The sequence below is a fragment of the Lathamus discolor genome, chromosome 5, assembly GCF_037157495.1.
Source record: "Lathamus discolor isolate bLatDis1 chromosome 5, bLatDis1.hap1, whole genome shotgun sequence".
Lineage (NCBI taxonomy): Eukaryota > Metazoa > Chordata > Aves > Psittaciformes > Psittacidae > Lathamus > Lathamus discolor.
In genome coordinates this window covers 97,143,165-97,156,988 of record NC_088888.1, presented here as the reverse complement: position 1 = coordinate 97,156,988, position 13,824 = coordinate 97,143,165, and the positions used below count along the sequence as shown (strand labels likewise).

The following is a 13,824-nucleotide window of genomic DNA, read 5'->3' as shown; positions in this document are numbered from 1 at the left end:
CAGTGATAGGACAAGGGGCAATGGGTGTAAACTGGAGCATAGGAAGTTCCACGTTAACATCAGGAAGAACTTCTTTACTGTAAGAGTGACAGAGCACTGGAACAGGTTGCCCAGGGGGGTTGTGGAGTCTCCTACACTGGAGATATTCAAGGCCCGCCTGGACAAGTTCCTGTGTGATGTACTGTAGGTTACCCTGCTCTTGCAGGGGGGTTGGACTAGATGATCTTTTTAGGTCCCTTCCAACCCTTGGGATTCTGTGATTCTGTGACTGTAGTATAAATTTGATTATCAGCTTTATAAAATGTAAATAATAACACACTAAAATAAAACGTTCTGAATCCCACAGCCAAAACTCCTAACAGTCCAGTCAGTTATTCCAAAATCTAATTTTCATTTAAATTAATAATTAGGCTTTATAATTTTCATGTAAATACAGGAAAAACTTCCTGAATCTGAATTCATGTGAGGCTTTTCTTCACTCAGATATTCGGCAGCCAAGGACAGAGAAGCAGAGGAACAACAGAATTTGATCTTATGACTGGCTGGAACAACAACATAGTTAAAAGTTGATGCAATGTTTTCCACATGGGTTAATACAGAAACTTATGTATCCTGATCCTCAAATTACATGTCGTTAGCCTCCTTCCTAATATCTGACTACCCAACAATCATCAAAATCCTATTCAATGATTTCTATACTGCATGGCACACTCCTTACATCACCCAAAACTAAAGCAGCCTATTCCAAACCATTCTGCTGTTCCAGCTGGAAAAAAAAAAAAAAACAACAACAAAACAATACCTTTATCACGGTGGTTTTAAACAAACTGTGATTACAATGGTAAAATACATCTTCCAATTAAGAGCATAACAAAGGGAGAGAAATATTAATTCTTTATTGTACTATGTTTATTACCACAGAATAGTTAGCAAGGATCATGCTGCCTATATAAAAATGAGTATTTTTCAGTGATGTGTTGCTTCCATGACAGGAAAACCTTCTGCATTTGCAGCAGTCTAAGCTCTCAATAGAATACTGACAATCAACATTTGCATGATTCCTTTCATTACACAACTGAAAGCTTCACGTCTCCTGAAACAGGCATCACACTTTTGAGCAGCTGTAACATATTTTTTTCTCTTTTTTCTTATAAATTTATTAGAGCATGAGAGCAACCCACCTTTGTTCCACACACCTCTTCAAGGACAACTATTACCATGCAAGTAGTTAATTGAAAATTGATTACTAAGAAGAAAACTCCATTCTCTATCAAGACATTTGGTGGATCAGTGGTCACGCAAGCTACCCCAAACGAATGTCTAACCTGAAGGGGTCTGAAACAGTAGATTAAACTGAATTTTTTCAAGAGTGTTATTTGGCCTGTCCAGTCTGGCATATTGCAAGATGAATGAAATTCTTCATTTTGCATTCCTCACACCAGACTGGCAGTTTTACACAATGTCAAATGAGTTTCACATTTCTCCAGAGCACCTGCCCTGAGGACAGGGAAGTGACTGGGAATTTCATTAAAGGGGTAGGTGGGATAAGCAAAAGAGTTCACAAATTCTTTAAGCAAAAGAATTCCATGACAAACTTATCTGATGTACAATATGGTAGAGGACAGTTATTCACTGTTGTCCTGGGTTCAGCAGTAGCAGGCATTTTTCTCCTTCTTAGTAGCTGGTGCAGTGCTGTGGTTTTAACTTTCAGCCTGGGAACAGCGCTGATAACACCGATGGGTTTAGTTGTTGCTCAGTAACATTTACTCTGACCAAGGACTTTCTGAGCCTCATGCTCTGCCAGGGAGGAGGGGAAGCCGGGAGGAAGCAGAGACAGGGTACCTGACCCAAACTAGCCAAAGAGGTATTCCATACCACAGCATGTCATGCCCACTGTATAAACTGGGGGCAGTTATCCTTAAGGGGCTAGATTGCTGCTCAGGCTGGGTATCGGTCAGCGGGTGATGAGCGGTTGTGTTCTCTTTCCTTGTTATTCCTATATCATTATTATTGGTGGTAGCAGTAGTGATTTGTGTTATACCTTAGTTACTGGGCCTAGGAAGGCAGGGGGGGAGTGAGCAAGCAACTATGTGGTTAACTATGAGTTACCGACCGGACTTAACCCACAACAGCTACAAAGAGCAATCAATCAGCAGATCGGCTATCCAATGGAGAGTTCTGTTTTAAAGCAAGGTCTTTGTCTGATAGGCATTAGATACCTACTAAGTAAGAGGGGAGACTATAAAGCTAAAAGGAGGAAGCCCCCCAAACCGACCGACCGAACCGCAGGTGATGCTCAGTACACCTGCTCTCCGCCCGCTGACCGACGCCAGGCAGGCCCCAGCAGCGATCAGCCCCTCAAAACAAACTCCCCCCGTTCACGCACTGGCCATGACGGGCTGCGGCGGGCGGGAAACCGGCGGTGCGCGCCGCAAGGCCCGGCGGGAGGCGAGAGCGGGCGGCGCGCCCCCTCGCGGGGGAAAGGCCGGGCGGCCTCACCGCGGCCCGGCGGGCGGCTGTGCGCGTGCGCGCGCAACGGGGCGGGGGCTCCGCTCTCCCGCCCAACCGTGCTCTGGCGGGAGCAGGCCGGGGTGCTTGGAGGGGTGAGGCGGCCATAGCGGGCCGCGGTGAGGGCGGGAGGGTCGCGGCCGCCCTCTCCTCCCCGGGGTGGGGTGGGGTGGGGATGGCGGCGCCTGCTAGCGGCATGGGCCTGCAGGCTCGCCGTGCAGGCCTCTGAGCAGCTGTCCTCCGCCGCTGTTCGCCTCGGTGAGAGAGCGCTCCCGCCGCGCTAGGCCGCGGCCGGCCGGCCCGCCCGCCCGGGGAAGGAGGAGGAGGAGGGGCCGGGCGAACATGACCAGCCCTGCCAACTGGGAGCGTCTGAGGCCGCTGCGGCCCGATACGCTGCGTGTGAGTGAGGTACTTGGCGGGTGGAGGAGGGCGGTGCTGACTCTGCAAGGGGAGAGGGCGGGACGGCACGGCAGCGCTTTGATCCCACCGCCGGAGCCTCTGAGGCATGCCCGAAATTCCGCGCTCGCCTGCCCGGCAGGAGATCACCGTGATGGACAGCTCTGTCAGGCCTAGCCGGAGGGCGTTGAGGTGCTTCCATCCCTCGTCTGCGTCGTAGCAGGCTGCCCCGAGAAGGAAACTGGTGATGTTAGTCATAGTGCCGAGGGGTGGTTTTCCTACCTGTGGCTTCGTCATCGAATTAAGTAACTTGTTGTAGCGTTGTCTGAGAGAAATGCACTACAAATGTGTGTTCTGTTAGGCTCTGAAGATATACGATGTTCAGGTGGTCTTCTTATATTCAGCTTTCACTGCTACCTTTTGTAGTGTTATGGGATAGCTAACAAAAACCGGGTCCACTTTTAATTCTCTGGAACTTTCTAAAGGTGCTTATTTTTCATTAACCTTAGGCTACTTTTGGGCTAGTTCTTATGCTGTAAATGGGAAATTTCTTACTATTTCTTACTGTTACTTGATTGTTGGGCTAAATATTGCTTGGTAGTATTGTCTTAAAGCCACGGAAAAAGTTTACAGGAGTTTTTGCACTAGTAATAGGAAATTCATTACTATTCGTGATGATGATTGTAAGAAACAAGGGGTGTATGGGACAACGCCTTTATATAGGTGATTAGATGTGTCATGATGCTTTCCTGAATCATCTTCTCATAAACAGAGAAGTTGAGGTTGTGGTAATCATTAGCAGCCTTGGTTTGGAATAGTGGAGTTCAAGACCCAGAGTGTAGTGAGAAGGGCTAGTAACAGAGTACAGAACCTGAGTTCTGGCTTATTCAGGCTTCAGACTCCAGTTCAACTACCAACAGGTAGCTGGGATTTTAAACTTGAAAGCTGGAGGAGCCAAGGAGATGGAGGTCTGTAAGGACAGGGACATCCTGATGCTGATGACAACGAACCATGTGGAGGGATGGGCACAGCTATGTTTGCACTCTGGGAAGGGCAGAAAGAATACAGAAAAAAGTGCAGAAGACTGTATCAAAAGTTTTGCTAAAGCTCATGTAGATAACATCCAAAGCTTTGAATGCATAGACCTAGTAATTTTGTCACCAAACGTAATCAGGTTGCAAAATATAGTCATGTTGGCTATTCCCAATCACCTTCTCCTTCATGTGCCTGGAAATAACATCCAAGAGAACTTGCTCTGTGATTTTTCCAAGGGCCTGAAGTGAAGCTCACCAAGCTGTGGCTGACGTCCAGCCTGTCAAAGATCATTAGAGCAACCTCTCAGTGACATCAGCCAGCTTTCTCAGGATGTCAGCCACAGCAGACCTTCAGTACTTGTGAGGAAGTGAACAAGAAGCTGGTGCTAGATGCTCCACAGCCATGCATAATAGGAGGCTGAAAGAAAATAGTCATGAATTGAAACAAAAAAGCAGGAAAGGCTGCAACTTGATGTAGCCTGAATTTTTTTCACTACGAGGTTGGACAAGCAGTGGAAAGGGATGAAGGGATGCCCAGAGAGGTATAGCGTCCATGCCTTGAAATTTTGAGGACCCAATTGGGTAAAGCCTTGATAAGCTGCTCTTATCTAATGGCTGTTCCTGTTTGGAGTGGGAGGTTGAACCAGAGAGCTTCTTGGGTCTCTTCCAACTGGAATGGGTCTGAATTTGATAATACTCCTTTTGTTAAATTGGGGCAAGGGGTGGAATGAAGTACCTGCTTAGGCTCATCATGTCAGTGTCTTGACAAGAGTAGACTGCTGCCTGTCTTGTATCACAATACATAATTGTGATGCTGTATAATAGTGGCACATCTTCTGTATGTGAACTGTTACATGGAGTAGCTGAAGCTTGTAATTGTAGAGTTTCTACAGGTATCTATGTTGTGACCACTGCTTGAGCATTAGGGAGTTCGGTGGTGGTTCCTGCTTTCCAAGGCAGAGGAAAGTGTTCTGAGATTAAGGGCTGAAAATTCTGATAGAGATTAATGAGCATGTATCCTTTCTATCCAGTGACAGACCTTCACAGTAATACCTGTTGAATTGTCAGCACTCCTTATAGCTGTAGCATCTAGAGGTGATTTTGGGATTTCTTTTGGAGAAGCTTCCTGTGTAGGTAGTGTTTTATGTCAGTTTTGTTTTTTTTCCCCAGCCACCAATGATCAACCTGAAGGTGAACAGTGGTGGACAGGTTGTGAGAAGTAAGTTGCAATGTTCAATGTGTGAAAATTATTCTTGAAGTATTTCATGCTTTCTGCAATGCTGAATACATTGTTGTATGCAAATGAGAAATTGATTTATGTCAGGAGGAATGTTGCACAGTAAATTAAATAAAAAGATATGAAGCAACACATTCTCCATTGTTTTTTCCTATGCTGCAAGTATACCTTCCCACTGCTGTAAAGAAAATGTACAGGAAAAGTGAGTTAGAGAAAACTGGAACATCATGCTGGCAAATGTTGTTTTCAAGTGGTATTAATAAATGTAAATACAATCTTTAGTGAATCTGTGTTGGTTTTGGGGTTGGGGTTTTTTTCCTCACCAATGGAAGTCTCACATATCTCACAGTAGCACAGTCCATAACTGAGTTGGTGAACCTTTCACTTCATGCTAAAGAGTGCACAATCTTGCAGCCATAGAATGCATGGTATGCTGTGAGTAAAAGGGCATGTCTCTTTCATCCTTAACAGTGGGATTTGACAGTCTTTCATTGGCTCTAGCATCAGACGAGTGCATGTGTACCACATTTTTTTTGTGCCCCAAAAATAATGTGCTTTTTTATGCTTTATGCATACATAAAAATGTAAAGTGAAACAAGCTGTTCACCAGTAACGTTTCTGCAAATATGCTGGTAATGGATACACATAGCACAGGGATCTCTCTTAAATCTGTGGTGGCCTGGTATCTGTAATCTTTGTTGCGTTAGTAAATTTAACAGTAGTATGACCAGTTCTTTTGCCCTTAGGCCAAATAGTACAACCAGAGTTTGTCTGTATATTAAGTTCTCGTACTCCAGAACAGATTAGTCGCATCCAGGCTGAAGCAGTCCCTGAAACCAAGCGAACTACTGAAGCATGCCTGTATATCATTTGGAAGATCTACTGGTTAATCTAGGCTAAAAAGCCAAGAAAAAATATTTTAAGAGTCATGGAGCAGATGATAGAGCTGCAGTTCTCTGGCAGTGTCCTGACACTATCTGTAGTTAACCAAAGGTTTCATTGGTATTCATTCAGTATTCTGAGCTCATGGCCTACAGAACATACAGTTACACAGCTATTAATACCCATACCAGCAGTTTGAAGTCATGGATGTTGGAAGCATGAAAATGCATGCTTCTTATTTAGACAGAATCATTGCAAACAAGTGAAAGTATATGTAGTTAATAGGCTTTATATGATGCCTTTGCAATGTCAGCATTAATAATTGCAGTGCTTTCAGACTCTTATTACTTCATCATTATTGTTGGTTTTTTTAAGGAGTGCTGCATACTCATACAGTAGTTCACCCTAAGTATTCTGTCAAAACTTTACAGGAACTGTGAAAGTCAGAAAGCCTCGATTTGATGCATCCTTGGTTTATTTGACCCGAAAATTCATGGATCTTGTCAAAACAGCTCCAGACGGTGTTCTTGATTTAAATGAAGTAGCAACAACACTTGGAGTACGAAAACGAAGAGTGTATGACATCACCAATGTGTTGGATGGAATCCACTTAATTCAGAAAAGATCTAAGAATCTTATCCAGTGGGTGTGAGTTGGCTTTGAAACTTCTGATTTCTGAAAGAATGAACCCAACAACATTGAGTAATGTTTATACATTTGAGAGTATTTTTAAGCTTACTGAATTGCCTTTAATATATAACAATATTTTAAGTTCTGCTGTATCCTTAAGCTGTTTGAATTAATTACTATGCTAACAAGTATCAAGTGCAAAAGCACAATGAAGCATATTTCAGCAAAGAATCCCAGAGTTCCTGGTTGTTTCTGTTAATATACTTTGTATTCAATAAACAGGCTCTTATTTATATAAACATGTTAGACAACTTCATGTTTTTCTAGAGGTTCTAGTCTTGACCAAGTTGTTGGAAAAGCACCAGAGCAGCAAACACTTAAAGATGAACTTTCTGACTTGTCAGCCATGGAAGAAGCTCTGGATGATTTAATCAAGGATTGTGCTCATCAGTTATTTGAACTAACAGATGACAAAGAAAATGCAAAATATCCTTTTGTCTCTTGCATTACTTTAACATGTTGTTTTTGTTGCAAGTACTTGGGTATCTAGTAATAACTGTAGGCTGGTACCACAGGTGTGCAGTAATACTTGATAATGAGTTTTACCCTAGGAAACTTTGTGGTTGTGTTGTATTAGTGTATACTAGTCGGGTGCCCTGCTTTACAGTATCATATAATCTAGCCTGTTCTCAGGGGGCTGTTACTTGTGTGACCTTTCCACTACAGAAGAATGGAAGTGGGGCGGTAGTCTTAGTACCCTGACCATCAACTTGTTCTCTCCATTATAGAATAAAGCTGAATATGGGTCAGGTCTTGACTTACCAGTGAGATTGAGTTGCTTAGTGAGATGAGAAAGAGGACCCAAAACAGAGTCCCAGTGACCAGTTCCCAAGAAGATACAATGGTACGTTGGTTGTGTCCTAATACTGTTCTGTCTCTTGAGAGTGGTTCCAGTGCAGTCTTGTCTTTTGGATGGGCTTTGATAATTGAAAAGGCATTTCTTTTAATATGACATAAACGTTGGATTTTTGGCTTGGCTTACAATAAGATGCTCTTTGACTGCCTCATGTAGCAAAATGTTAAGGCCTGTGCTCAAATGAAACATGCCCATTTTCTGTATGATACCAGGAAAACTTCATTACCCCTTACCTATCCTGGTTAAGACAATAATTCTATAGTTTTCTAGGGAATTGTTTATGTGCATAGTTACTACAAAACAAAGCAGTTTCTCAAGGACAGTTTTCCCTCTGCTTTGTACACTTAATGACCATATCTGTGAAAACTGTTCATCAAATGTTTGGTTTCTTAATATTGAATATTTTTATTTTTTTAAAGCTCTTTTCTTCCTATAAATAAAGATCTTTCACTTGTTAGCTAATAATTTTACAAAGCCAGTATTAAAATGACTTCAGCTGAACTATTTACCACTTTTCTTAAGATACGTCGAAGCAGAATATCAACTTAATATCATACTCTTTGCTTCTGCCCACTAGCAAATTACTGTACAGGATCCTTGACCAATGTATACACTAGCTTATGTGACATACCAGGATATCCGTAGCATTCAGACATTTCAAGAACAGATTGTGATTGCAATCAAAGCTCCAGAGGAAACCAAGTTGGAAATACCAATTCCTAAAGAAGTAAGTTCTGCATATTTCTCTCTTAAGGGAACAGAATTTCTCAAATGTGATTTTTGCAGCAGCAGACAGTAATTGTTTTCTGGTTTCTTTGTCACATATAGTAAATATTGGTACTTCATTGTTCCTGTTTCACTAAACAATGCTATAGGGCTGGTAGTCCAAGAAACTAATTTGCAATATTTTTTTCCTCACCTAAATTGTTAAACATGTCTGAGCTTTAGTTATATGGTTTTTCTAGAGAGAATGGAACAGCTGTAATAAAAATTACTTATTTCCACTACCAGTTTGCTTGATAATTACTAGGATAATGAAACTTCCAAAGAGCTGTTAAATGTTTGTATGCTAACATCTACAAATACTGTAAATCTTACTAAGCACAGCAATAAGCCTGACTTGATAATGATCTTAACAGCATAGAAATGCTTAATGAATAGATGGCTATTGTTAGTATAATAATAAAGTATGAAATGCACAGTATGGTTATGAAAAGAAAATCTTTTGGCACTCTAGTAGATCATGTCAAGATAGATTTTTCTTGGAGTTTGAGGGCCAAGCACCATCCTCACCTCATGGTAGCACCCACATCCTCCCACTTGGGTTATGCAGGGGAGCCTTGGCTTTACCTTCTGCACCCACTCACACTGCAACTGCATCAGGGATAATGTACTGGGAACATACTGTTTAAAGGAGTGCTGTGAAAGAGAGGAAATACTGTAAGTAAGCTTAAAAAAAGGAAAAGGAGCTTTAATTCTGGTTTCCTTGTGTGTGTGCATTTTCTATACTGTTCTTGTGTAGTCATCAAATTTGCCTTGCTGTGTGCAGAGAAAGGGAGGTAATATTGTAGGAAAAGGAGATATGAATCAGTAGAACCAGAAGATGGAGATCCACTGCATAGATCTCCAGCTGTTTCACTGTTGTCATCCTATGAAGATGAAAAAGACAGGATTTCAGAGGCTTCCTGAAGCAAAAGAAAGCAGGATTTAAAAAGCTGTATTTTAGAGAGAAGAGAATCTTCTCTCTGGTGTCCATTAAATTTGATTAGCTGTTTGCCTTCCGTTGTGACATCTGCTGAAGAACAGTAAAAGTAATCCAGTTCTGTTGCTTTGCTGTGTTATGAAAGCTGCTGTGTGCTCTCATTTCTGACCCTTGGCACTGACTTGTCAAGTGTTTTGTCAAATTCTGTTACTCTTCTTAAGCATGCAGTAAATCTTGGTCGTATATCTAAAGGTCTGTAAAAAGACTAAATAAAGATTCATTAAATGCATGTTCATCCAAAGTGAAACCGTGTTAACTTAATGGTGCTTAATTATCTGCCTGCAAATCTATGTAATAGTCATAATTTATGTAGAACTAGTAATGCAATTTTAAGTAGTAATGGCATTCTCAATTCTTCAACCACTGGCTTTGATATATATGCAGAAATAGATAATGATGCATATAGACCAAAGAACAAATCTTACACAAGTTGCTGTTTTGTAGGACTGCATAGCAGTACATGTGAAGAGCACAAAAGGACCCATTGATGTGTATCTGTGTGAGGTGGAACCAGAGAAGCCAGGTGCCAAAACTTTTGAAGATACAGATACAGTCACTTCTGAAACTGAGCCCACAGATCCTCCTGAAGAAGGTAGTATCCTTGAGTTACACTTTTATCCCCATGTAATATTTTCTTTAAAGGTGGTCATACCGTTCTGATAAAGTTGAAGACTGTACTGCACAAGTATAATTTTCTGAGCATAGTTTATGACCAAGATGTGTAGGAGTAAGTGAGATGCCTAAAAGAGGACTCTTCACTGTTGTGTCATCTCACAGCAGCAGGAGGTTAGAGCACAGGGCACTTGCACACACAGCAAGGCACTCTTCTTCCCTGACCCTTTTCTTCCTTTGCTTGTTACTGGTTTCCTGTCTGAGCTGTGCTCTGTAGATGGAACAGTGTGTGTCAGTTCTCAGCTGCCTCACTGCAGAGTCCAGCAGCTTGCTGATATAGTTGTCATAAGAATTAAGATGCTGTTTCAAACAAGAAAGTGTGCTGCTCTTGCTCATTGCTGCCCTGTCTAAAGGAGGGCCAACAGACAGGAGGTGGTATTTTGATCTCCTGAACCAAGATTGGCTGGAATATTGTCTCTCAAGAGCCCCAGTGCTGCAGGATGCTGTGATTTAAAAATAAACGTGGCAGGAATTGCAGTAGTTCAGAACACAAAAGATAAATTATTTTTAGCAGTGCTGCTTTATGGTTGAGGGGAAGAGCTCACTTTTTAGTCGTAAGCTTTTTTTTTTTTGTCTGTATTTTATTTTGCTTGAAAAATGCCTCACTTTTATTTCCTACAGCAACACTAATCATACTCCTTTTTTTACTTTACTTTCAAAGTGAGATCTCTGGGGGAAGAAGAAAAACCACCTGAGCTGACAGATTAGTTACAACTCAAAGATCTAATAGAAAATGTAAATATCTGTATTATAGAGCTGCTCCAAAGCTGCTTGGATCTGCAAACTTACTGACCGAAATGTTCAAAAGTGAAGTGCTTTCACAGGATTGCTCATCTTCCCAAGTCAAAAGAGGCCAGTTCCTAGAGTTGCTTTTAGGAGCTTTGTTTTCATAATTGCATGTAATCTACACACCGTTGGGAAAATGGTATTTTTAGCTTATGAAATAATTGAAGGAAAACAGGCAATTAATTACTTCTAAAAATGACAATATTTGGAAGGATCCACAGTCCTTGTGAGAATGTATATAATAAAGAAAAGCACTTTTCAGTTCAGAGATTGCGCTGCTACTAAGCAGGATTGTTGGATGTGAGTGTAATAAAGAACTGGTGTATCAGAAGCCTTCACTATAAGGAATGCGATGTAAATATCATGCAAGTTATGCCTTACACTGTGTAGACGCTGTTTGCATTGTTTGCATCCAGCTCTCCATGACCTGTGGTATGAACACTGAAGTTAAGTAACAGCTTTTTGTATATATCTGTACCATGTCTGGGTAGTTACTGATGTAGATTTGTTGAGATAGTTTGCATTTCTGCCTTTGTACAGCAAAGAAATAAAATAAGCTTATAAAAATATTACATAGTCTAATCAGTCTACTGAGATGTGTTGGATTGTCTTTGACAGAACTCATTGAATAACTACAAACACTCAAATCAACGTGGAACTTTCAGGTCTGTTAGATGTGGTGCTGGCAGCCTGCAGTTAGATCTGATTCTTTTGACGCCACAGTACTGTAGCAATTATCAGAAGAAACATGATGATCGACAACTACTTAAATTGGTCTCTTCCAGTTTCTAGAGTTTACGTACAGCATAACTTTAGCCTACTACCATTATCTTTGTGTCGTTAGCTAGCAAAAATCTTTACAGTACTTGAGAACTACATCTGTATTCATCCATCTTTAGTATCTGTAAAATGAAGCTTCATAATTTTGGTACCATTATTTTAAAATTATGTAACTGTTGCCATACAAATGATGTATGGAAAAGTGATCTTCATTGTTCTCTTATGTGGGGAGGGGTGGGTGGTTTTTAAATTGGAACTTCAAGTCCTTGTTTTCCCAGACACACACTATTAACGACTATCCATCTACTCATAGGTAGAAGCAACAAAATTAATAAAACCCTGAAGATTTTAACCAGCAATTCTACAACTATTTTAGACAGATGCTGTGAAATTAAATGCCCAGTGTGCTACAGTGCAAATAAGGTAGGGCAGTTGGGACTGAAGAGCTTAAAGATGCCTAAATACAGATTGATTGTTTACCTGGTTTTCTACACGGTTCATGAGTTCCCCAGACTGCGTAGCATTACACTGTGTGAATTGGGAAATGCACTGAGTGTGAGCTTGTGTCAGGAAGAAATCTTGAGAAATTCTCTGTGTGTGTGTGTGTGTGTGCTGCTAGCTGCAGGATACAGGACTTCAATGTAGGGTACTATTTTTCTGCATCTCTATAAAATGCAAACTATAGGCTGAGCTGTTACAATAATAAATAAAAGCAAATTGGAAGCATGTTTCATATGCAGATCACAGTAGAAACAGGGAAGGTGTTCCTCAAATGGAGCTGGGGCAGGGGTTAAATGACATCTTTCTGCAGGAGAAGGCTGTGCTGCTCTTTCAAAGCTGGCTTCTGGCTAAGTGGCAAAGGAGCTGTTTGATTTTTTGCACTGCTGTTCTGTATTGGTTGGGAGAGAGGTCAGTGCCTTAGGGAAGCCTGGATCCCCCTACTGCTGTTCAACAACAGGGGCTAACTTTTGCTGTGAAACATGTAAAAATTCCCAGCACCAACAACTAATCCCGAATACTGTGCCTAGGGTCGATATTTTGTTCACATTTTTAACTTGAAGTTACATAATTAGCCCAGTGAAATTGAATAAGCTGCAGTATGACAGTTAACTATTTTCTTAAATACATTTATTGTCTTAATGCACCTTTAGCAGAACAAATGGACTCTTGAAGACTAAACCAATTTGTTGTTATTGCTTGGATACAGTATTACGTACTTGCAGTACTGGAAAACAAGGTACTATATAAGGTCGATACACTAGCTGAGAGAACTGGACTTGAGGAAAGGGTCCTGAGTAATGCTGAACTTAAATACAAGTTATGAGCTCACTTCAAAGGTAAATGTGATAGGGCCTTACTCTGAATCTGCATTATAATCCTTGATCTTTTTTTTCTGAAAGGTTCTGAAAGATTAAAGTCTTTTTGTTGAGTTCATATCTGTCCATTTTCAGCATATTTGTATGTGTAAGCACTTCACTCAGCTGTTGGAGGACTCTGCCTGTAATAAATGAAAAAGCCCTAATAACGTTTTTGTTTTCCCTTCAATACGAATGGCTGAGGACCTGAATGCCTTAATCAGCAGCAGCAACAGCCAGGATCTGTCATTGTAAAATGGTCTGGGTTTGCTGACTCTGTAGCTGGAACAAACACCACAAGTTGCCAGTTCAGGCGGTGTTTGGTATGGGAAATGACTCGTCAGGGGTTTCAGATGTAAACTTGCAGTTTTTAAATAAAGATTAGAGATTGCTTTAAATTATTGTCTTTTAGAAAGCACTTGTAAGACAGCAAATTCCTTCCTTTGAATGATCTTTTTGCTGAGTGTGAAGAGCCTCGTTTAGAAGCTTAAATTACACTGACCTCAGAAGTCACTTTAGCTCTTGCTGTTTTCCAAGGTGAAGTTAGCCTGCTTGCTGCTGAGTAGGCTTAGCCTGCAGAGCTGGACTGGCCTGCAAGCTCTAAAACCACATGCGCTCCCCAGCCTGGGCTGATGGGCCAGCTCCAGCACCACACTGGCACTCCAGTGACTGCTGAAGTGAACCTGTTGCTTTCGGTTCTGCTTCTGATCCACCAGCAGTCATTTGAGAGAAGCATGTTGAAGCTAAAACCACATAAATTTTACTTGATTGTGTACTGTTTCTATAAATCTACATGAGGCTTTTCAAATAGGTGTTTATTGAAGGACTAGGATACTCATTTGTAAAAAGACCAGGTATATGTTCAG

General features: G+C 41.3%; 1 protein-coding gene across 3 annotated transcripts; it reads left to right on the top strand.

The window, feature by feature from the left end:
* Nucleotides 1-2,623: 2,623 nt before the first annotated feature.
* Nucleotides 2,624-11,392, top strand: E2F6 (E2F transcription factor 6). Of its 3 annotated transcripts, none has more exons than XM_065681631.1 (7): nt 2,624-2,916; nt 5,109-5,157; nt 6,489-6,699; nt 7,015-7,174; nt 8,217-8,330; nt 9,810-9,957; nt 10,699-11,392. In XM_065681631.1, the coding sequence occupies exons 1-7, from the start codon at nt 2,851-2,853 to the stop codon at nt 10,743-10,745; spliced, it is 795 nt and encodes a 264-aa protein (XP_065537703.1). In that variant the 5' UTR covers nt 2,624-2,850; the 3' UTR covers nt 10,746-11,392. The 3 variants fall into 3 exon arrangements, with proteins under 3 accessions (XP_065537703.1, XP_065537704.1, XP_065537702.1); XM_065681632.1 differs by having other exon boundaries at nt 2,626-2,907; nt 6,489-6,705; XM_065681630.1 differs by having other exon boundaries at nt 2,626-2,916; nt 6,489-6,705.
* Nucleotides 11,393-13,824: the final 2,432 nt, after the last annotated feature.